Source organism: Ornithorhynchus anatinus, chromosome 16, assembly GCF_004115215.2.
Source record: "Ornithorhynchus anatinus isolate Pmale09 chromosome 16, mOrnAna1.pri.v4, whole genome shotgun sequence".
Taxonomy (NCBI): domain Eukaryota; kingdom Metazoa; phylum Chordata; class Mammalia; order Monotremata; family Ornithorhynchidae; genus Ornithorhynchus; species Ornithorhynchus anatinus.
The window spans coordinates 19,105,413-19,129,842 of NC_041743.1; the positions used below are offsets into that span (position 1 = coordinate 19,105,413).

At 51.7% G+C, this 24,430-nt stretch overlaps 1 protein-coding gene across 1 annotated transcript; it reads right to left on the minus strand.

The window, feature by feature from the left end:
- Positions 1–226: 226 nt before the first annotated feature.
- On the minus strand, positions 227–14,936 carry C16H10orf88 (chromosome 16 C10orf88 homolog; the record flags this gene model as incomplete). The annotated part of the gene is made up of 6 exons (XM_029081011.1): positions 227–1,758; positions 2,920–3,380; positions 7,701–7,907; positions 9,927–9,999; positions 13,193–13,396; positions 14,908–14,936. Coding segments are annotated over 6 exons (1,209 nt in total), but the record flags the coding sequence as incomplete, so codon positions are not given.
- Between the last annotated feature and the right edge of the window lie 9,494 nt (positions 14,937–24,430).

Here is a 24,430-nt window from a genome sequence, read left to right on the forward strand (position 1 = left end):
GGTAGGTACCCTATAACTGTCCATCGCCAAAAATGGTGAAATGCAGGCTGAAAGTAGCTCAATACGCAAAACAAACCGCTAAGTCGACGAAGCTCCAACATCTGTTACTGGCTATGGAACCCAGTGGAAACAGCAGGCGTGTGGGCGTGAGTGTGTACATCGAATGCCTGGATATATTCAAACACAGTCTAGCAGATAAAAATTGGGAGACAAGGGAGCAAAGACGTCAGTGGCACTGAACATTTCCATTTTAATACAGAACACGCTGGAAACGAATCCACCATTTAAATAAACACATCCAGCCACGTAATCCTCAAGGAACTAATTTCAAAAAAACCCCACAAAAACAGGGGGTGGGAAAGTTACCTTTACCAAAGATGAACAGCATGCAGGACAGAAGGAATATTAACAGAGGTAAAGCCTCCCTTTAATTAACTCCAATAAAACATTCCGTGAATTCAACCGCTGCGTCATTGAAACCCAGAGGGACATTTTACGGGATGGTCGACCAGAAGTGGGGAGATAATTCCCAGTCCCCCGAAACAACTTCCAGAATGGATGAAACATATATCTTAAAGATCCACCTAACATTTCATTCTGGAAATGCTGCAGTCTACGGAGAAGGCCCAGGAAGCCGTTCCCACTGGCTGGGAACTCCGCCAACCCCTCAACAAGACTTCTGCGTTTTAGTCTTCGCTGGGGCCTACTTGGGCAGACAGTCATCCCCTCCTGTCATTCTCTTGGCTCAGACCTCATCACATTTACGAGGACTGAACAGGGGCAAGCCAGGGCTCTTTTCCCTATCGGGAGAAAGGCGCCGAGCCTATCCCGGGCGGCCCACGTCGACCGCTGATAATATCTCCAAGGATGGGGTCAGATTTTGATGTTTCACTGCCCTACTCTCGACTGTTGACCCGACCCGACTATTCATCTCCACTGGGCCCCGACCCCATCACTCACAAATTCAGAGCCCCAGTCGACCCACACCACATTTAAAGTCCTGGTCTTGAAATAAATGATCGGGAATTTTAAGATTATCCAATTCTCCGATAACCTCCATCAGAGAAAAAAATCGATAAAGGCAAAAGGAAAATCAGATTCCTTTTGAAAGCACTATTTCCCAAAACCGAGAAACTGCAAAACGGCTAATACCTTTACATAAATAAAAAAGGACACAGCTCTCTTCGAAGCACACGTACATTGGTTCAAATTGTTTTCGTTGGAATCTTAAAAGTGGCTTTAATACTTTCCTACATCACCGGGCCACAGAAACGCATATAAAGATTTTATAAGAGTGAAAAATATCACATTCAAAAATATTTTATGACATTACTTGTTAATTTGTAGTGTGCAATCCTGGGCAGAATTACGGGAACAAGTGCAATAAAAATAACGAACGCTGAGGTTTTTGTTTGTTTAACGAGAAAATGCCTCCAGAGGCACGGAACTAAATACTTGCCTTCCAAAAGCTGTTTTGTTAGGGTTTTGATTTTCATGCATCAGACATTAGATATGACAATCGGTTATCTATCTCCATTCGAGAGTCTCTCTCCGGAATCATAATCTCCTTGTGTCAGTCTGGTGGCCGTGAAGCTAGGATTTTGAAGCCGATCCATCAGGAGGATAACTTTCTCATCTATGTGTTCCTGAAGTCTGTACAAACGTTGATCGATGTAGTCCATTAATTTCTTCTCCATCAGTTCCATATTTTTAGAAATGATCTTTTCCAAGTAGGAGCAAACAGGCTGCTGTTCATCTCTGCGCAGAACAGAAATACGAATCCATTATCGAGCAGTTCGGAGTGAACAACCTACCCCTGAACCTCCACTGTCTAAAGCCCTTTTCCCCTTCAAAGGCTCGTAACCAGATTCGAGCATTTAACCAATACAGGCACCTCTCTTCTTGCGGTCTCAAATAATTTTATCCTGTTCTTTCTGAACATTCCTCCGACCAAAAATTCATCTCCCGATTTTCAGTATCTTCCTTGGCCCGTGGCACGAAAATGCGACTCCTATGTCCTGCTTTTCTGCTTCAGAGGTGATGGGGTCCCCCTCCTCGTGGTCAGGGACGATGTCCGCCATCTGGACTAAACTCTCTCATGTGATTAGCACCAGGCTCTGCATCGAAGAAGCGCTCAATAAGTACCATTCATTCATTCAATAGTATTTATTGAGCGCTTACTATGTGCAGAGCACTATACTAAGTGCTTGGAATGTGCAAATCGGTAGCAGAGAGAGACAGTCCCTGCCCTTTGACGGGCTTACAGTCTAATCGGGGGAGATGGACAGAGAAGAACAATGGCAATAAATAGAATCAAGGGGAAGAACATCTCATTAAAACAACAGCAAATAAATAGAATCAAGGTGATGTACATCTCATTAACAAAATAAATAGGGTAATGAAGATATATACAGTTGAGCGGACGAATACTGTGCTGAGGGGATGGGACGGGAGAGTGGGAGGGGCAGAGGGAAAGGGGGGAGAAGAGGGTTTAGCTGCGGAGAGGTGAAGGGGGGGGTAGAGGGAGCAGAAGGAAAAGGGGAGCTCAGTCTGGGAAGGCCTCTTGGAGGAGGTGAGTTTTAAGTAGGGTTTTGAAGAGGGGAAGAGAGTTAGTTTGGCGGAGGTGAGGAGGGAGGGCGTTCCAGGACCGCGGGAGGACGTGGCCCGGGGTCGACGGCGGGATAGGCGAGAACGGGGGACGGTGAGGAGGTGGGAGGCAGAGGAGCGTAGCGTGCGGGGTGGGCGGTAGAAACAGAGAAGGGAGGAGAGGTAGGAAGGGGCAAGGTGATGGAGACCCTTGAAGCCTAGAGTGAGACTAGTACCACTGACTGATCGATTGCTACACTGTTCTTTCAGAGACTTGAAAGACTCTTTTCCCAATCTCTAGTCCTGTTTTAAAGAAAAGACGAAAACACTTACCCAGTGTTCACAGAGCCTTCTTTACTAGGCTTGGGACAATTCTCCTGAGGCTTAGTCTTGTCTCCTCGCCGAAGATGGTTTACCTGGCTACATAAATTTTGGAAAAAAGGAAGTAACTCCAAACAAGGAAGATTTGCATTTGCCTTCTTTTGCAACAAAGCAGATACAACTTTAATGTCATTTTGGGGGCAAACACTGTTTGGTGGTAGAATTTCAGGGCCTTCGGTGCAGTCTCCAGCAAACTGTTGTGGGTGCCTTTCAAAGTAAGTTTTAAAGGCTTCAGTGACTGCTCCAGGGGTCAGACTCGATTTAAAAGGAGAGTGTCTAACAGACATCTTATCTGAATCTCCCATCGGAGATGACCGACGTTGGAGTCCATCTCTCATTTCTGGGTCTCCGAAGGGATCCGGTTCTTTCTTTCCCAGGACAGACGGAAGTTGTTCTCCAAAAGGCACACAATTCTAATGGAAACACAAATACACACACCAAAAAGATTTTCAGCGAGTGGCGTGCTTACTTACAAGGTTTAGCTCCGGATGGTGTTTCTGATATCCGACGGCAACTCACACGGAAGCCTGTCGGATTCCCTTACGGTAAGACGTTTCGACAGTCTCTTCGAACCAACTGCGAAGATGCAGACTGCAGTATTGCTGAATTAATTCTAGGACCTTTTTCTCTCACCCTGTGCCATTTTCCCCCAGAGAGATGAAGTTAAAATTGTATCCTGAGGCTTCCGGGGACGGCCACCTGCCACGGCTCCCTGCTTTCTCCAAGCCGACACTCCTCGCAAGCGTAGAGGGATCCCGGCGCTGGGCACACGGTAAGCGCCTGACAAACACCACAACTATTATTCCTGGGCTCGAGGGTCCCGCTATCAGGGCTGCTATTTCTTCCGCCACTATCAGTTCCTCTTAAGAAGAAACTGTTCTTCTTCAGCTTTGCTCCCTGAGACCTCCTAACTCCCTCGTGTGTGACGGGAGCGAGGGGAAAACGGAGAGAAAGGTCGTGCTGTCCAACAGGAGCTGCTCTCACGCTCACCAAAGAAGTGGGCAGGCAAACAGAGAACGATGAGGCTCTTCTTTTCAAAATCGGCCCCTGTGACTAAGTACGTCGAGAGGCAGGATCTGCGTCTTCTACTTTTGCTTTTCGCTAAGCCAAGCAGGCACCCAGTTCAGTACTCCGCACGCAGCACCCGTCAAACAAATACAGACGACGACGATGAAGTCGACGGGGCGGTCCCTGGACAAACAGCTACTAGGTGAACCTGATAACCCTTCTCGGGAGGAAATGAAGCTGCTGAAAATGCGTGTTCTCCACTCTGACCTTTTCCTTTCAGAATGCACGACCACGAACAGGATTGAAATATGTATTTTTCCTTTTTATTGTATTGGTTAAGTGCTTCCTATGTGCCAGGCACTTTACTAAGTGCTGGGCCCGAGATGATCGGGTGGGAGCCAACCCACAACCCACGTGGGCTCAGTCTTTAATCCCCATTTTACAGATGAGGCACAGAGAAGTGACCTGCCCAAAGTCACCCAGCAGACAAATGGTAGAGCTGGGATTAGAAACAAGGTCCTCTGATTCCCGGGCCCGTGCTCTTTCCACCAGGCCACGTAAATTCCCCCTCCACCTCCCAACCCGTAACTGCTCGGTTGAGTAGCGGGCAAGCAGTTGAACGAGGGAGGAGCCGTTCAGTTGCACTTGGATAAGTGACCTTGGGAAAATTGATAATAACAATAATAATAATAATGTTGGTATTTGTTAAGCGCTTACTATGTACAGAGCACTGTTCTAAGCACTGGGGGAGATACAGGGTAGTCAGGTCATCCCACGTAAGGCTCACAGTTAATCTCCATTTTACAGATGAGGTAACTGAGGCACAGAGAAGTTAAGTGGCTTGCCCACAGTCACACAGCTGACAAGTGGCAGAGGCGGGAGTCGAACCCATGACCTCTGACTCCGAAGCCCAGGCTCTTTCCACTGAGCCGCGCTGCTTGCCCTAAGATATTACCCCCACCCCCAGCCCCGGTGTACATATCTTCAAATTACATATTATAAATTATTTATTTATTCATATCCGTGTCTGTCTCCTCCTCTAGACTGTACACTCATTCCGGGCAGGAGCGTTTCTGCTAATTCCGCGGTACTGTACGCTCCCGAGCACTTAGCTCTTATGTGCTCGGGACACAGTGAGCGCCCCGCCGACGGATGAGTTTTGCCCAGCCCCCGGTGGCACGTGAACTAGGTACGTGCTCTGGGTCTGGAAGACGAGTTGGGGGATGTAAAACTGAGGCTGTAACATGAGCCAACGACACGGTATTAGAGGTCAAACGGCCAACCCTGTACTGACCAGGCTGAGACAGGCTTCAAGGAGGGAAGCCTCCCCTCAACCGCGGCCTGCGTGCAAAAGCTTGGTTTCGCCTGGTGGCCGCCGTGGTTGGCCTACCGGGAGGGGAGCGGGGGCGGGGGGAAGAACCAGGGGACCGGAGGTAGCCCAGACACCTTAGTCTCTGACCAAGGCCACATCAGTGCTGGTAAAGCAACAGGTTTAAGCCAGGACCCTGCTGTCAAGAAACCAGGTCTCGGGCAACAGACGAGAGCGTGGGTTCCCAGCAGCGAGAGACGGAGCTACTTCAGTTTTCGAAAGTTCAAAAGCGGGGACTGAGGACGCTGGGATTTAAGAAGATGATAGAATTCGGGTGGCAAACAAAGGGCTCTATGATATATTAGGAGACGCAAGACTTTGATGCACTTTTGATGAACGCTTGACCCAATCTGCAACCGCGCACTTTTCAACGGCTTCTTCTCCACGACTTTCAAGTGTGCTCAGGTCTCCCCAACCTAATAAAAATCCCCCAGAACCCTCCCTTGAACCACCCTACCGCTCCCGCCACTTATCGTCCCTTCTCCCTCCTACCCTTCCTTTTCAAACTCCTCGAGCGAGTCGCCCACCCTCCACTTACCTCCTTGACCCTCTCCAATCTGGTTTCTGCCCCAGTGACTCCACGGAAACCGCCCTCTCTAAGGTCACCGACGGTCTCCTCCTTGCCAAACGTAACGGCCATCCGAATCCTCGACCTCTCAGCTACCTCCAGCATTGTGGATCATCCCCTTCTCCTGGAAATAATCTCCAACTTGGGCTTCACTGACACCGTTCCCCCCCATCTCATCCTCTGTCTCTTTCGCGGGTTCCTCCTCTGCTCTCTCCCCTTAACTGTGGGAGTCCCCTCAAAGCTCAGTTCTGCGGTCCCTTCTATTCCTCATCTACATAAGCTCCATGAGAGAACTCATTTCTTCCTGCGGCTTCAACTACCAGCTCTACGTGGATGACTCCCAAATTTACCGCTCCGCTCCCTACCCCTCTCCTTTTTTTAAATTGGCATGTCCTTAAGCACTTACGAGGTGTCAAGAACTATTCTAAGTGCGGGGAGATGCACACAAGTTAATCAGGTAGGACGCGGTCCCCGTCCCACGTGAGGCTCACAGTCTAAGTAGGAGGGAGTAGAATCTAATCCTTCTCTGCGGTCTCAGATTTTTCCCTGGCTTCAGAACTAACCTCAGTTTCCCGCCGACACCTTCAACTTAACATATCCCAAACAGAACTCCTCATCTTTCCACCCAAACCTCATCCTTCCCATTTGGAATGCCCTCCTTTTTCATATCCAAAAGGCGATCGCTACCTGCAAATCCTTACTGAAGGGACATCTCCTCCGAAAGGCCCGACTGGGCCCCCATTTCCTCTTCTCCAACGCCCTTCTGTTTTACCCTGGCACTTGGAATTATACCCTTTATTCACCCCTCCCTCAGGCCCACGGCACTTATGCGCATACCCGAAATTTATTTACATTCACGTCTGCTTACCCCTCCAAATTGTAAGCTCACTGTGGGCAGGGATGGTGCCAGCAACTATGTTGCACTGTATTCTCCCAAGTACTTTGTACAGCGCTCGACAGATACAACTGATTATACCCAGTCCACCCGGGGCCCACGGTCTAAGCGAGAAGACAAACGGATATTGAATCCGCATTTCGTGCAAGAGGAAACTAAGGCCCAAAGAAGGTTTTTTTTGGTGTGTTTTTCTTTTTAAATAGGATTTAAGTGCTTCCTATGTGCCAGGCACCGTATTAAGCACTGGGGTGGGTACAAGATAATCAGGTTGGACACGGTCCATGTCCCACACGGGGCTCATAGCTTCAACCCCCATTTTACAGATGAGGGAACTAAGGCGCAGAGAAGTCAGGTGACTTGCCCAAGATCACCCAGCGGGCAAGTGGCAAAGCCAGGATTGGAACCCAGTCCTTTGACTTCCAGACCCATAGTCTTTCCAAGAGGCGACACTTGCTTTCCCTAATCTATTCTTTCATTACGAAGAACAGAATGATAACAAAAATTCTGGAGATCTTAAAAAATGAGATTTTACTTCAGAAAAGTCATTACTAGCTGCAAACCCAATAGCAAAAAGGAAAATATCCAGATTAATATGGCCCTAGAATTTGTCCGTCATGCACGGCAAGGGCCTGGGAGTCAGAAGGTCACGGGTTCTAATCCAGGCTCTGCCACTGGCCTGCTCTGTGACCTTGGGCAAATCACTTCACTTCTTTGCCTCAGTTCCCTCACCTGTAAAACGGGAATCGAGACTGTGAGCCCCACGTGGGACTGGGACCGTGCCCAACCTGATTCGCTCTATCTACCCCAGCGCTTAATGCAGTGCCTGGCAGGTAGTAAGGGCTTAACGAAGACCATCGTTATTACTATTATCGTCATCTAATTCTCCGACTTACCCGCTGCTGAAACCGAATCATATTCATCAGTTGTTGAGCCCCAGGAGATAGCTTTGATCCCATGGATTCCATCATAGCTTGAACTCTATCGAGGTCAATTCTTGATCCTAGAGTAGGTGAGCTCGTTGAAGAATCTGCAGACACCCTCCTTAGTTGGACTTGAATTTTACTGATGGACACGCTTTGCTTTTCACCAAAGGAGAGCAGCTATTACCAAAAGACGGGGGGAGGAAAAAAGAGTTACGTTCACGTCAAGGGTATTTATTGGGCTCTGTGTGCAAATCACCATACTGAGGGCAGGAATACAGTACAACAGAGTTAGCAGACACATTCCCTGTCCAGAGTGAGCTGACGGTCTATGTACTATTCTACTTGATCGCCCTGAAGCGTAAACTGTGTCTCGTTATATCCCGGTTAGACTACTGTGTCAGCCTTCTCTCTGATCTCCATTCCTCCTCTCTCGCCCCGCTCTAGTCTATTCTTCACTCCGCTGCCCGGCTCATCTTCCTGCAGAAATGCTCTGGGCATGTCACTCCCCTTCTTAAACACCTCCAGTGGTTGCCTATCGACCTCCGCTCCAAACAAAAACTCCTCACTCTAGGCTTCGAGGCTCTCCATCACCTTGCCCCTTTATACCTCTCCTCCCTTCTCTCTTTCAACTCCCCACCCCGCACACTCCGTTCCTCTGCCGCCCACCTCCTCACCGTCCCTCGGTCTCACCTATCCCGCCGTCGACCCCAGGGTCACGTCCTCCCGCGGTCCTGGAACGCCCTCCCTCCTCACCTCCGACAATCTAATTCTCTTCCCCTTTTCAAATCCCTACTTAAAGCTCACCTCCTCCAAGAGGCCTTCCCAGACTGAGCTCCCCTTTTTCCCTCTGCTCCCTCTACCCCCCCTTCACCTCTCCGCAGCTAAACCCTCTTCTCCCCCCTTTCCCTCTCCTCCTCCCCCTCTCCCATCCCACCCCCTCAGCACTGTACTCGTCTGCTCAACTGTATATATCTTCATCAGCCTATTTATTTTGTTTATTTTGTTTAATGAGATGTACATCACCCTGATTCTATTTATTTGCCATGGTTTTTATGAGATGTCTTCCCCTGGACTCTATTTACTGCCATTGTTCTTGTCCGTCTGTCTCCCCCAATTAGACTGTAAGTCCGTCAAAGGGCAAGGACTGTCTCTATCTGTTGCCAACTTGTATATTCCAAGCGCTTAGTACAGTGCTCTGCACATAATAAGCGCTCAGTAAATACTACTGAACGAATGAATGAATGGTGCTAAAATACTTTACATCTCTTCAAGATTTCCTAGGCTCCCCCCAAACTGGGCCCGTATACGTCAGGCCCAACCCACCATGCCTACGGATGGTCTAGTGGATAGAGCCCGGGCCTGGGAGTCAGAAGGTCCCAGGTTCTACTCTAATTGTCTGCTGTGTGACCTTGGGCAAGTCACTTTGCTCCTCTGTGCCTCGGTTACCTCATCAGTACAATGGGGATTGAGACTGTGAGCCCCATGTGGGACAGAGATTGTGTCCAACCCAAGTTGCCTGTATCCACTTCAGTGCTTAGTACAGCGCCTGGCACAGAGTAAGCGCCTAACAGATGCCGTAAGAAAAACCAGTATCACCCGTTTGGCTGCCAATCTCTGCCTCCGTCCTCTGTCGGGACCACCACTCTCACCTGCTGAGGTGGCGGTTAGGGCAGCTGAGACCAGTGCTCTGCACACGGTGAGTGCTCAACTATCGGTGTCTGACTGACAGGTGGGCGGGCGAGGGCCCAGAGGCCAGGAGAGAGGGGCCCCGGGCTCAGCCTGGCACCGGGTCACGGATATTTTCCCCGGTGACGAATCCAGTCATTAGAGGTTTAATAAAGAACGAAGAACTCGTGCAGGTTTCCCGAGGTTCTGCTTTCCCAGGACTCTGCCGGCACCGCCTGTTCCACTTGGGAATTTTCGCTCTTAAAAAGGCATCCCAACCACCGACAGTTCCTTCGTTACGCTGTAAGAACATCTTGTGGGTCGAGAACACCTCCTCTGCTTCTGCTGAATCTCCCCAAAAATATCACCCAGCGCTCTGCACTCAGCGGGTGACCGATAAGTATCGCAACTATGACGTCTAGCGTCTGACCGCCGATGTTCGGTACCCACCCGGCCCAGTCTATTTAGACCAGGGCATACTTTTCCAAGATCAGAATGGATTCTACAAGGGTATTTCCATCAGTTCCTTACCTTAATTTTACAAGCGTCGGTGGGGTCCTCCAATTTTAGATGTTTCTTATACAGAGTGATCACGCCATTTCCACTACAAAGAAAGTGGAACCCGTGAGTCATTTAAAAGACGAATTTCTTCATGAGCACTTTTCAAAGCCTAGGTTCAAAAGGGGAAAAGCCCGGCAAGGCATAGCGGAGCACACGCACAGACAGTTCCGTCAACTCCGTTTCGGTCCCTCGGGAAAAAACGTCTGCATTCTATTTGGTTTTACGGACGCTCGGACGTCAAACGACTCACTCCCCGAACGTTTGCATGTTTCTCAAAGCTGAACGGAAGCACCAAGTTTGCGGGAAGGGAAATTCAGGGACCGTGCCGACAGAAAACCCGGGAGGGAAGGTGTCCCATCTCCGTCCCGGACCCCCCAAATCTCCGCCCCCCTCGGACTCCAGGAGACCCCTCCCAACCAAAGGCCAGAGGGAGAGGGTTCCTTCGACCCGATGCTGACAGAGCCGGGTTCTCCGCGAGTCACGGAGACTCCCTTCCCCCATCTAGACTGCCGGCTCGTTGTGGGAAGGAATGTGTACCAACTCTGCTACACTGCACTTCTCCAAGTGGTTAGCGCAGTGCTCCGCAGGGGATCAGTGCGCAATAAATCCCGCCAACTGCCCGACGGCAGCGAAACAGACGGCTCGTAGCCGGGAGAAGCATCAGCGGTAACGGCTGCCTCCGTGGAGCCGGCGAGGGGCCCCGCGACCGGCGGGCGGCCGGCCCGCCGGGCCGAGGATAGAAGCTGTTCCCGCACTCTGTCGGCGCCCCGGCCGTCATCCCGACCCCCACAACCGGAGCGCCAGCCGCACCGGCTCTCCTCTTCCTCATCCTCCTCGTCAGCGGGGAGAAGCCTTCCCGTCCAGCCTTTCACCCCCCGAGAGGGAAGGGGAACGGCACCCACGGGCCGAGCCCTCCCCCGAGCCCCGGGAACCCTGCCGGAGCGGTCACCGTGGCTCCGGGCGGGCCTCGGCCTCTGGCCCTGACAAAATTCTCCTCCTCTACCTACAGGACCCTGCTTGATACCCTCCTGGATGTTCTCTTCCAGCGCTCGGTTGGGGGATCTACTCCCAGGAAGTGCTTAATAATGTTGACACTCCAACCGCTTCTACCAAATACGGGCGAACATCAGCAGGAGAAACTGAGGTATCGCGGAAAAATACCAACCCCGGGGATCTGAGTGCTTAGCGTGTGCAGACGGCTACCACGCACTCAAGAAATCCCACTGATGACGACAAGGACGGAGAGGAAGGGTACTTCTCTTCGGTGAAGAAAGTTAACACCTATCGCGGCCTGGTCGTCTATCACGTAAGAATGAACACGTTCACCCAAAGCAGTTTTCGGACCAACCAGCTATTGGCTGGTCGTCAAGCGCTCGGCACAGTGCTCTGCACGTACTAAGCGCTCGATCGGTAAGACTGAACGAATGTCAGCGGCTGCATTCTGCAGTCTCACCTCCAGCCTCTCCCCATCCAGCCCTAGCTTCACTTTGCGGCCCACGGCGTTTATCTAAAATGGTTCGCACGCTGACCCCAATCCTCATAGTCCTCCGATCGTCGCCCTCTCTCTCCACCGCAAGCGGTCCTGACCATCAGTTTGGAGGCGCGGACGGATTACCGCTCTCCCTCTCCCCGAAATTCTTCTGAAATCCCATCTCCTCCGAGACACCTGATAAACACTCCCCGCTCCGACACTTGTGGATTCCGGCCCCGGGAGTTGGCAGATTCAAATGCAAGACAGAGAATAGAAGTCCATCGGCCTCCTTCGCTGAGCTTCCTGCCCCCCGTCCCTTCCCCACTCCAGTCCGCCTGCTGCCCAGCTCATTTTTCCAGAGAACCGTCCACGCCTCGCTCCTCCTCGGGGACCTCCATCTCCGCATCAAACAGAAACACCCGGCCGTCGGCTCGGAGCCACTTGGTCGGCTCACCCCTTCCTCACCTCGCCGTCAGTCGTATTTCTCGCACGTTCACGGCGTGCAGAGCACTGTGCCTTAGTACTTGGGAGAGCGCGACAGCCCAGTAGGGAAGAGAGGCATTAATGTATATAAATTACGGATACGTAAGTAAGCGCCGCGGGGCAGTGATGGGGGGACGTGTTCAGGATGTATATCGCTGAGCTCCTTCCTACCTCGCCTCAGCCCCCACCCCTCTCTCTGCTAGCACCGGCTCGCTCCCTGCGCTCCCACCTCGCCTCCCTCACCGCAGACCCCTTTCCCACGTCCTCTTGGCCTGGAGAGGCAGCGTGTTGCGAGAAGGAACTGGGTTCTAATCTCGGCTCCGCCACCGTGGGGCCTTGGGCAAACCGCTTGACCACTCCGTGCTTCCGTTACCTCGTCTGTAAAACGGGGATTAAGAGATTTAGGGATTGTGGCCCAGAGGGATCAGCTTCCATCTACCCCAGTGCTTAGCAGAGTGATCGGCACACAGTAAATGCTTACCGAATACCATCTGTCAGGGGGAGAACCTCCCTCGCCGTCCACAGAGGCCGGACGACCACTGTCCTGGCTGGCGGGAGGCCCCCCCCCACCCCGATCGCATCTTCTTCTTCTTTCCGAGTCGTCCGCGTTCTTGGACCCGTAGCCCCCGAGCACTTGGTATTCGCACCACCCTCGGCCCCACAGCGCTTACATACGCATCCGTAACGGATTTAGGTTAATGTCCGTCTTCCCCTCTAGACTGTAAACTCCCCGTGGGCAGGGGACATGTCTAGCGATTCTGGTTTTGTTTCCTGGCTTTTTTCTTTTTTTTTTTGGTGGTGTCGGTTAAGCGCTTACTACGTGTCAAGCACCGTTCTAAGCGCCAGTTGGAACAGATTCATCGGGTCCCCTGACCCACACAGGGCTCACAGGAGGGACAACGGGCGCTGAATCCCCATTCTGCGGTCGAGGCACGGAGATGCGAGGTGATTCCCCAAGGTCACACAGCAGACAGGTGGCAGAGCCAGGATTGGAACCCAGGCCCTCTGGCTCCCAGCCCCGAGCAGCTTCTCCGCAACTCTGCCGTACCGTTCTCTCCCCAGCACTTGGCACGGTGCCCCGCACACGGTAAGCGCTCGATCAGTACCGGCCGACTGACTGATTCGGTCCTCGGTGTGGCTGAAAAGCAGGCCCGTATACCCTAAAACCAGACAGAGGGCCACCCTAGCAGAACAGCACCAGTCCACTCGCCAGGCTCCCGTAAAGAAGGAGATCTTACTCCTCAATAAAAATAAAAAGTCGACTCCGCAGAAGGGCACACACCTGTCATCCGGGACGGTACAAACACTTTCCCCTCGACTGGTACCACGGTACTCCTCTCCAGCGTACACTTCCATATTTCTGGCTTCGCTTACAATCCAGAGTGAAACGATTTCTTCATAACCGCGAGGATCGCACTGCAGGTAGAGGAAGCAGGGACCTTCCTCGCCGCCGTCGGCCTTCCTCCTCAGGGTCACGAGCCCCTCGCTGCAAGGGGTTTTAAAAGCAGAGCCGGCTCAACGTCGGCATCTTGGTATTTGTTAAGCGCTTACGATGTGCAGAGCACTGTTCTAAGCGCTGGGGGAGATACAGGGTCATCGGGTTGTCCCATGTGAGGCTCACAGTCGATCCCCATTTTACAGATGAGGCAACTGAGGCCCAGAAGTGACTCGCCCACAGTCACACAGCTGCCAGTGGGGCAGAACCGGGATTCGAACCCATGACCTCTGACTCCCAAGCCTGGGCTCTCTCCGCTGAGCCACGATGCCTCTATTACTCAATTACCCTGTTACTCATCGGGTCCCGACCCGGCCGCGATCCGGGGGTCCTGGGCCCCAAGGAGGTAAACCAGCGTGGCTCAGTGGAAAGAGCCTGGGCTTCGGAGTCAGAGGTCATGAGTTCGACTCCCGGCTCTGCCACTTGCCAGCTGTGTGACTGTGGGCGAGTCATTTCACTTCTCTGGGCCTCAGTTACCTCATCTGTAAAATGGGGATTAACTGTGAGCCTCACGTGGGACAACCTGATGACCCCGTTTCTACCCCGGCGCTTAGAACAGTGCTCTGCACCTAGTAAGCGCTTAACAAATACCAACATCATTAAACCGTTCCTTCCCTCCACCGGCACGGCCTAGCGGCTAGAGCCCGGGTTTGGGAGTCAGAGGTCACGGGTTTGAATCCCGACCCTGCCACCTGTCAGTTGGGTGACCGTGGGCAAGTCACTTCACTTCTCTGGGCCTCAGTTACCTCATCTCGAAAATGGGGATGAAGAACGTGAGCCTCATGTGGGCCACCCTGATGAACCTCTATCTACCCCGGCGATTAGAACAGTGCTCCGCACATAGTCAGCGCTTAACAAATACCAACATAATCATTATCAGCGCTTAAGACGAATACCAACATTATCTTTTATTATTATTATAATCCCCACTTTCCGGGTGAGGTCCGGAGAAGTGAAGCGGCCTGTCCAAGGCCAGACAGCGGACAGGCGGCGGAGGCGGGATTAATAATAGTAATAACGATGGCATTTGTTAAGTACCGACTGTGTGCCAAGCCCTGGTCTAAGCGCTCGGTGATGAGCGTGGCTCAGTGGAAAGAGGCCGGGCTTGGGAGTCAGAGGTCACGGGTTCGAATCCCGGCCCTGCCACTTGTCAGCCGGGTGACTGCGGGCGAGTCGCTTCACTTCGACCCCAGCGCTCGGAACGGTGCTCGGCACATAGTGAGCGCTTAACAGATACCCACACTATTATTATTATTCATCCCCATTTTTCAAACGAGGCCCGCTATTAATTAACCCAAAGTCAGGCAGCCGGGCCGCGGCGGGGGCGGGATGGGAAGCCGGGCGCCTCTGAGCCCCAGCCCCTAAAGACACGCGGCTTCTCCAGTCAATGAATGAATGAAGGGAGGGAGGGAGGGAGGAATGAATGAATGAATGAGTGAAAAGGTGGTGGGGTCGGGGCGGGTGGGGGGGGGGGGGGTGGCGCGGTGCCCCGGGGGCCTCACCCTGGCGCGGCCGGGCCCCGGCCCTTCTCCTCCTCCTCCTCCTCCTCCTCCTCCTCCTCCTTCTCCTCCGCCTCCTCCGCCTCCTCCTCGTCGTCGTCGTCGTCCTGGTCCCGGGGGTCCCGGGCGGCGGGGGTGTCCGTCAGGAGGCTGAGAGCCCGGGCGAGGCCCCGCGTGGGAGCCCCGGGGCGCCATGAGGCGCGCAGCCTGAGGCGCCGAGGCCTCCCGCCCGCCGCCTCCATCCCCGCCGCCGCCGCCGCCGCCGCCAGGACCGGCCAGGAGCGACCCGGAACGACCCGCCCGCGGAACGGCTCTCCCCGGGGGCGCGTTTCCGGCCGGACCCGCGCCCGCTGCCACCGCCCGCTTCCGGCTCCCCCCCGCCCCGCCCCGCTCCCCACTGCGCAGGCGCGGCGAGCTCGGGCAGGGGCATGCGCAGTGCCGCTGGCCGCGATGGTAGTGATAAGAGTCTTGGCATTTATTAAGCGCTCACTATGTGCGGAGCGCCGTTCCAAGCGCGGGGGGAGAGACAGGGTGATCGGGTTGTCCCCCGTGAGGCTCCCAGTCTCCATCCCCATTTTCCAGGCGAGGGAACTGAGGCCCAGAGAAGTGACTTGCCCACGGTCACCCAGCTGACAAGGGGCAGAGCCGGGAATCGAACCCATGACCTCCGACTCCCCAGCCCGGGCTCTTTCCCATAATAATGTTGGGATTTGTTAAGAGCTCACTACGTGCCGAGCACCGTCCCAAGCGCTGGGGGAGATCCAGGGTCATCGGGCTGTCCCACGTGACGCTCACAGTCGACGCCCATTTTCCAGATGAGGGAACTGAGGCCCAGAGAAGGGAAGTGACTCGCCCACAGTCACCCAGCTGACAAGGGGCAGAGCCGGGATTCGAACTCGTCACCTCTGACTCCCCAGCCCGGGCTCTTGCCACTGAGCCACGCTGCGATAACGTTGGTATTTGTTAAGCGCTTAGTATGTGCCAAGCACTGTTCTAAGCGCTGGGGGAGATGCAAGGTAACCAGTTTGTCCCACGTGGGGCTCACGGTCTTAATCTGTCATGGGTTCGAATCCCGGCTCTGCCGCGTGTCAGCCGTGTGACCTTGGGCGAGTCACTTCGCTTCTCTGGGCCTCAGTGACCTCATCTGGAAAATGGGGATGAAGACCGGGAGCCTCCCGTGGGACAACCTGATGACCCTGTATCTACCCCGGCGGTTAGAACAGTGCTCTGCACATAGTAAGCGTGTAACAAATTCCAACATTGTTGTTATTATTATTATTATTATAAACTAGTGACAAGAGCCCGGGCTTGGGAGTCAGAGGTCGTGGGTTCTAATCCCACCTCCGCCACCTGTCTGCTGTGTGAGCTGGGGCAAGCCACTTCACTTCTCTGGGCCTCAGTTCCCTCATCTGGAAAATGGGGATGAAGACTGGGAGCCTCACGTGGGACAACCTGATCAACGGGTATCCACCGCGGCGCTTAGAACAGTGCTTGGCACATAATAAGCGCCAAACGCATACCGTGATCGTTATAAACTAGTGGTCCGAACCGAGCCCGGAATCTGTCAGCAGTGAAAAATGGGATCGATCAAGCAACGAGGCAGCGTAGCCTAGCGGATAGAGCCCGGGTCTGGGAGTGAGAAGGACGTGGGTTCTGATCCCGGCTCTGCCACTTGTCTGCCGTGTGATCTTGGGCCAGTCACCTGGGATTAGAGAAGCAGCGTGGCTCAGTGGATCGAGCCCGGGCTGGGGAGTCAGAGGTCACGGGTTCGAATCCCAGCTCCGCCACTTGTCAGCTGGGCGACTGTGGGCGAGTCACTTCACTTCTCTGGGCTTCAGTTCCCTCATCTGGAAAGTGAGGATGAAGACTGTGAGCCTGACCCTGTATCTCCCCCAGCGTTTAGAACAGTGCTCTGCCCACAGTGAGCGCTTAACAAATACCAACATTATTATTATTAGCATTAAGACTGCGAGCCCTACACGGAACGGGGACTCTGTCCAACCTGACCGGCTTGTATCCACCCCGGCGCTCAGCACAGTGTCCGGCACACAGTGAGTGCTTTACAGATACCACAACCGTCATCCCCGCTATTAATTACGGGAGCTAGCCGTGAATAAATATGAAAAACGACTGCCTTTCAGACATTCGACTCGTGTTTTATTGTCACGTGTAGTTTAGGACTGCTGTGTGGACACCTGTGGATTGTGTGTGTTTTTTTTAGAGATGGGAATGAATAAGATGTATGTGGGTAACCTTCCCAGCAACATCACCAAGGTAAATTGTGCCCTTTGCATATTTTGAAAAAGATTTGTAGCGGCCAGGTTGATATCTGAATCGGTTTTTAGTGCGTTGCTTTGTAGGAACACATTATCGATCTGTTTTCAGGATTTGCCCCAGAGAATATCCACAAGGTGCATATGGGGAAAAAACTGGTAAGGGATGGGTTCATTTTTTGATACTGCTCACTTAATCTAAGTAATTCCCATATCAAGATATTAATCTAGTTAGCCGCACGGTAACGGTGCCCCAGACATTCCCTCACGGCGTAGGTGGACTTCTTCAGAAGGACACGTTTTTTAAATTCCGTAAAGTGGCTATAGCTGACTCTTTGCTATAAATAATAATGCGACTACAATGACCGACTGAGGAAAACATCCAAGCAATTTCAATTATTCTCTTGGTTTTGTTTTTTCTCTGCACTTCAAGTTAAGAGAAGCAGCGTGACTCAGTGGCAAGAGCCCGAGCTTGGGAGGCAGAGGTCATGGGTTCGAATCCCAGATCTGCCACTTGTCAGCTGTGGGACTGTGGGCAAGTCACTTCACTTCTCTGGGCCTCAGTTACCTCATCTGTAAAATGGGGATGAAGACTGTGAGCCTCAAGTGGGACATCCTGATTACCCTGCATCTCCCCCAGCGCTTAGAACAGTGCTATGCACATAGTAAGCGCTTAACAGATACCAACATTATTATTATTAATTTATGCTTTTGTAACATTTGGGAATTCAGACGGGGCCAGCCGTGCGACCGAAGCTTTCAACGATCGCGTTTCTGGAAGTCGGCGGTTAACTCTGGATGTGGCTTGCGTTACTGGAAGAGATGAGCTTGCTCTGTACAGGGAAACAGAATCTGAGGTTTGCTTGCTGATGTTTCTGGAATGCGATGTCAAGAGAGGAAAGCATTTCTACAGAGAACCTAACCTAATATAGGCCATTCGGGCCATCAGAGAGTAGGTCAATTTAATGTCAGAAGCCCTTGCGGAGTTTCAGGGCTATCCCTAATAATAATAAAAGTGTTTGGTAAAGGCTGACATTGTGCCGAGCACCATTCTAAGCACTGGAGTAGGTACAGTTAATCAGATAATAATAGTAATAATAATGTTGGTATTTGTTAAGCGCTTACTATGTGCAGAGCACTGTTCTAAGCGCTGGGGGAGATACAGGGTCATCAGGTGGTCCCACGGGAGGCTCACGGTCTTCATCCCCATTTTCCAGATGAGGTCACTGAGGCCCAGAGAAGTGAAGTGACTCGCCCACGGTCACCCGGCTGACAAACGGCAGAGCCGCGATTCGAACCCATGACCTCTGACTCCCAAGCCCGGGCTCTTTCCACTGAGCCACGCTGATTCTCTGGGGACACAGTCCCCATCCCGCATTCGGCTCACGGTCTAAGGAGGAGGGAGAACTGACCTTTAATCCCCATTCGGCAGACGAGGACACCGAGGCAAACAGGGAAGTTAAGCGAGTTGCCCAAGGTCACGCAGCGGGCGAACGGCGGAACGGGGATTCGTAGCCCCATCCTCCGGCCGCCGGGCCTGAGGCGTTTCCACCGGGCCACAGGGTTTTCGGGCACTGGGAGGTGGCGGAGCCAAGCCTCCACGCCTCCCGTCAACCGCTGGGAGACAGAGGGGATCCCATCCTCTGCAGAAGTGGGGTGTTGGTAGAAACCGTGAGGCCTCGTCGGCGTTCCGGCGTCCACGGGGGCCACCTGGTGAAATGCCCGGCCTCCTGCCGACCTCCGCCTCCCGGAAACCCACAGCCTTCACCCGTAGGGAGCCGCAGAGGCCGCAACCTAGTGTTTTGGGGTTTTTTTTTCCCCTTTTCCCAAAGCAGTGAGAAACGAGAAGCAGCGTGACCTAGTGGAAAGAGCAAGGGCTGGGCCTTGGAGTCAGAGGACTCGAGTTCTAATCGTGATTCTGTCACTGGTCAGCTGCGTGACCTTGGGCCGGTCGCTTAACCTCCTTGGGCCTCTGCTTCCTCGTCCGTAAAACAGGGATTCAATCAATAACCCGTTTCTAGATTGTGAGCCCCATGTGGGGCAGGGACTGTGCCCGACCTGATCGACGAACCTTTATCAAAGCCAACCCTTAGAAGGTTATGTGGCGTGTAGTGAGCACCTAAAAATATCACTATCGTTTTTATTATTAGTAGGAACCGGCAGTATTCAATACCTCTTAATGTTCTTGAATGCTTCATTTATTTCACTTGTTATGTGTAGTTTAGTCATCATTCACTCCTACGGTTTCTGTGTCTCTCTTCCCCCACTTAGATCGTGAGCTCCGGGTGGGCCGGGGATCATAAATTATCTTGTCTCATAGCAAATCCTTACTAAATACTGTGGTTAATTCATTTTGGAGAATCTCTCGCCTATTCATACTGACCGGAGGGTCACCGTGCTCTTTCACAGGTGCAAACCCTCAAGTGGGGGGTAAGGACTGGGGACCATAGTTTCATAATCCTGGCAGTTGTGTCCGGTACAGGCCGGCAGCCTACGCCTCATCGGCAAACTCCCAGAAACTGCGCTTGGAGGCATATACGGGAGCAGTGTTTTACCGGGGAAGGATTCTTGAGCCAACTGGACTTACTCCAAGCGATAATCTGGAAAAGGGATGACCCAAGAGACGGCTCCGCCTGGCTGTGGAGACCATCGTGGCGCACGGCATGGAAGCCCGGGCCCTTGGGTGTTGCCGTTCCGTTTTGGGTTTCTTTAATCCCACGCGTAGACTTTTGCATACATCTTTGACATCATACAATTTAAACTAAAAGATGAGTCACTTTTCACTCATTTTAAATTGCACAAGGACTGCTTATTTGACCCGAAGCCTATTATTAGTTGTCTTAAGGCAGGTGGTCTCGTGGAAAGAGGAGTGCACGAGGAATTGGGAATTCAAAGTCTATCTCTGACTTTGATCTTGGATAAGTCACCGGAGCTCTCTGAGCCTCGGTTTTGTCGTAGGCAAAATGGGGATAAGACACCTGCCTGCCCTCCCTTCCTCTTAGGTTGGGAGCCCCATGTGGGACAGAGACCGTGACTCATCAGCTGATCCCGTGTTTATCCCAGGGTATAGTACTGTCCTGGAACATGTGCTTAGTAAATACACTAAAAAGTTACCAAAAAATGGTATTTTAACCGAGAAGTATTACAATTAAGTATTATTTCTCGCCGTACCCTGATGTATTGATTTATAAAAAGTAGGGAACAAAAAAGAAGTGGAGGATTGAATAATATTAGAAAGATGAAGACCCTAACAAGAAAATATCAAGACTTCCACATAAGCCACTGATCTGAAATCCCATCGCTGTTACTGAGACAGAGGAACTGAGTGACTCGCTTCCGATCACACAGTACCTCAAATAGAACGTTTCTGAAGTTCCACGAAAGCAGGGAGACGTAATTCAATCCAAAACATTAAAAATCTGCTGGTCTCTAATTTAATGACATGTTCCAAGTAATGTGGATTTTTCAACTTTTTTTTTTTCCAACAGGCAGAAGCAGCCTATGAAATGGAGTATTCCTCAAATGTGAGCAATTATAGCCGTAAGTTTAGAAGATGCGTCTGGATCCGAAAAGCCACCGTGGGTGGGCGGGACCCACAGTCCCAGCCGTAAAAAGGCTGGCCCTCGCTGTGTTATCAGGTTTGATGTTTCCAGTACCTAGTGCTGTTTCCTGCTTTGCCAACTTGGCTTTTGCCCAGAGAGCCCCTCTCCCTTCTCGATTGAATTACCCCATGCTGATCTATCCTCAGCAACTGATTCTGCCTTTTCAAATGATATGCAGCAAGAGCTGAGGCTTTGTTTTATGCGGTTCTTGGAACATTTAAGACATGAAACGTTTAAAAAGTACCCTCTGTCCTCCGTGCTCTCGGTTTTCTAATCCCGCTCTCGAGAGAAGAGTTGCTTGGGTTGTCATATTACGATATAATAGGGTTGGTCGACACGTTCCGTGCTCACAACGAGCTTAGTCTAGAGGGGGAGAGAGACATTAATATAAATAAATTCCAGATACGCGCCTAAGTGCCGTGAGGCTGAGGGAGGACTGAAGAAAGGGAGCAGATCCAAGTTCAAGGGTAAAGGAGAAGGGAGAAGGGGAAAGGGGAACCCCGCCGTCATTCATTCCCTCACCTTTCCCACCGGCATAACTTCGACTCTAGGAGACTTGACTACGTTCCAGACCTTCATCGTTTGCAACGGATCACAGTTCTCCAGAGAAGCTCCCTCCCTCTCCCCGGAAAAGCATTTTAACAGGGACCCAGGGTGTTGAGTCAATCAGTGGTATTGATCGACTCTTCGTATCTGTTGCTGAATTCTACTCTCCAAGTGCTCAAGACGATGCCCTGCACACAGTAAGCGCTCAGTAAATACCACTGAATGAATATGCGACAATTACTCTGCCCACCTTATTGAAGGCACATCTCCCAGAGGCCTTCTCTGACTAAGCCCTCGTTTCCCCTTCTCCCACTCCCTTTTCCTTTATCCTTTAACTTGGATCTGCTCCCTTTATTCAGCCCTCCCTCAGCCCCACAGCACTCCTATGTACGTATCTGTAATTCATTTATTTAGATTGATGTCTGTCCCCCCTCTAGACTAAGCTCGTTGTGAGCACGGAACGTGTCTACCAACTCTATTAGATCGTGATATTGCACTCTCCCGAGTCCACTGTGCTCTGAATGCAGTAAGCCCTCGATAAATACAATTTATTGTCTGAATTAAGGTCGATCGATATAATTGAACGCTTACTCTGCAGAGCCCTGACAAAGCCCTTGGGAAAGAGAACCGTGGAATTCGTAGACATTATCCCTGCCCTCAAGGAGTTTTTTTTTCCAATCGTATTTATTGAGCCTTACTGTGTGAAAAGCATTGTACTAAGCGCTTGGGATAGTATAATGTAACATCAGACGCGTTCCCTGCCCGCAACGAGGTCACAGTCTAGAGGGGGAGGCAGACGTCAATATAGGCAAATAAATAAAAGATATATACATATGTGCGAAAGGGAGGGAGGATGAAGGAAGGAACGCGTATGAGCGGCGCAGATGAGAGTGGGAGGAGAGGAGGGCTCAGTCAGGGAAGGCTTCCTGGAGGAGATGGGCCTTCAATAAGGCTTTGAAGTGGGAGAGAGCAATTCTCCGTCCGATACGAGGCGGGAGGGCGTTCCTGGCCGGAGGCAGGATGTGGGCGAGAGGTCGGCGGCGAGACAGAGGAGATGGGACGGTGAGAAGGTTAGCACCAGAGGACCGAAGAGGGTGGGCTGGGTTGTAGTCGGAGAGCAGCGAGGTGAGGTGGGAGAAACCTTGTTTCTCTCAGTCGAGCTCTTCCTCCTGCGTGGGACTCCCTCCCCGTTTCTCTCTGGGAGACCACCACCCTCCCCATCTCCAAAACCCAATAAAAATCATATCCACCAGGAAGCCTTCCCCGATTAAACTTTCATTTCCCCACTCTATCCTTCTCTTCTGCTTCGTCTGTGCATTTGTGTCCTTAAACCTTAGGTACTCTGATACTCACCCCATTTCCACTTAGCACCTATGGACATGCACATTCCAAGCACTTATTACAGTGCTCTGCACCTAGTTCGTGCTCAGTAAATACTCTTGAATGAAATATCTTAGTATTATGTTGCTCCTTTATCCGTAAATTATTTTTACATCTGTCTCCCCCGCTACACTGTAAGCTCCTTGAAGGCAAGAATAGTGTTTACTGACTCTATTCTACTCGCCCAAGTGCCTAACACAGTCCTCTGCAGAAACTGAGCACTTAATACATGCCACTGATTGATCGAAAAGTTCTTACTAACCACTTAGCACTAGGGTAAATACAAGATAATTAGTCACACAGTGAGCCTGTCTCACTTGGGGTCAGAGTCTAAGTAAGAGGGAGAACGGGTATCGAATCCCCAATTTATTGGATGAAGTAAATGAGGCGGAGACGTTGAGTGACTTGCCCAAGTTCATATAGCAGACAGGTGGTACAGCAGACAGGTGGCGGACTCGGCCTCCCAGATCTTTGCCCTTGCCATTAGACCGAACTACCTCTCCAGGGCTTCTTGAGAACTAAGATGTCTAGGGCTTTCTTCCGCATCAACTCCCCCTTCCACGTGGGGCATCGGAAAACTTAATTATAAAGCTGGACTCTTCCTACCTCAAGCCCGAAGCCTCAACCAATTACTTAGATGCTTTTCCGGGGAATAAAGGAGGAGCTCACACAATGGCATTCCTGTGACTTGACCGTGCTGCATTACCATCTATAATCCACCATTTCAGAGATAGACGACATCTTCCTCCTAGTAACCTTCGTATATGACTTCTCGCTGGCTTTAGAATCTTTATATGCCACAGCGATGAATTCTCTTAGCCATCGAGAATGACTGTGCTGAGCTCGTTGCAGAAATATCAGAGGTCAGGATACCAAATGTCACTTCCATACTCATTTGAGCCGCCCGCGCTGCACGGTGCGAAGTATCTGTTCAGCCGATTTTCCTGCAAATCAGGTAGAAACAAGGAAGAGTTGAAGGCCCAAAAACAAAGTATCATTTCTATAGTTTCCCTCTCAGTTTTCATGCACACTCTAGGTGAATCTCACCTTGAAGGTAGGTGAATGTCAGTGAGAGAGCATTGCTTCTCAAATTAACCCTTCTATATCGCACATTCCGAGGTGTTGTAAGTATTTTGGTTTTATTCTGTCACTGCGTCTTAAAAAATGGTATTTGCTAAGTGATCAGGGACTGTACGAAGCTCTGGGGTAGATAGAAGACAATCGGGGTGTCTTGACACGGGGTTCACATTCTTAATCCCGTTTTGCAGATAACTGAGGCGCAGAGCCGTTCAGTCACTTCACTTCTCTGCGCCTCAGTCACCTCATCTGGCAAATGGCGATTGAGACCGGGAGCCCCACGTGGGGCAGGGACTGTGTCCGACCCGTTTGCTTGTGTCCACCCCACGGCTCATACAGTGCCTGGCACATAGTAAGCGCTTAACAAATGCCATAGTTATTATAATTATTATTATATGACTTGGTCAAGGTCGCACAGCAGTGGCGTCGTAGAGCCGGGATCAGAGCCCCGCTCCTCCAGAACCCATCCACCTCTGCATCAAAAAGAAACTCCTCGCCGCTGGCTTTAAGCAGTCGATCACTTTGCCCCCTCCTACCTTACCTCTCTACTCTCCTACTCCAACCCAGCCTGCAGACTTCGCTCCTCTATGGTGACCTTCTCACTGGGCCTCCATCTCATCTATCCCGCCACGGGCCTCGTGCCCACGT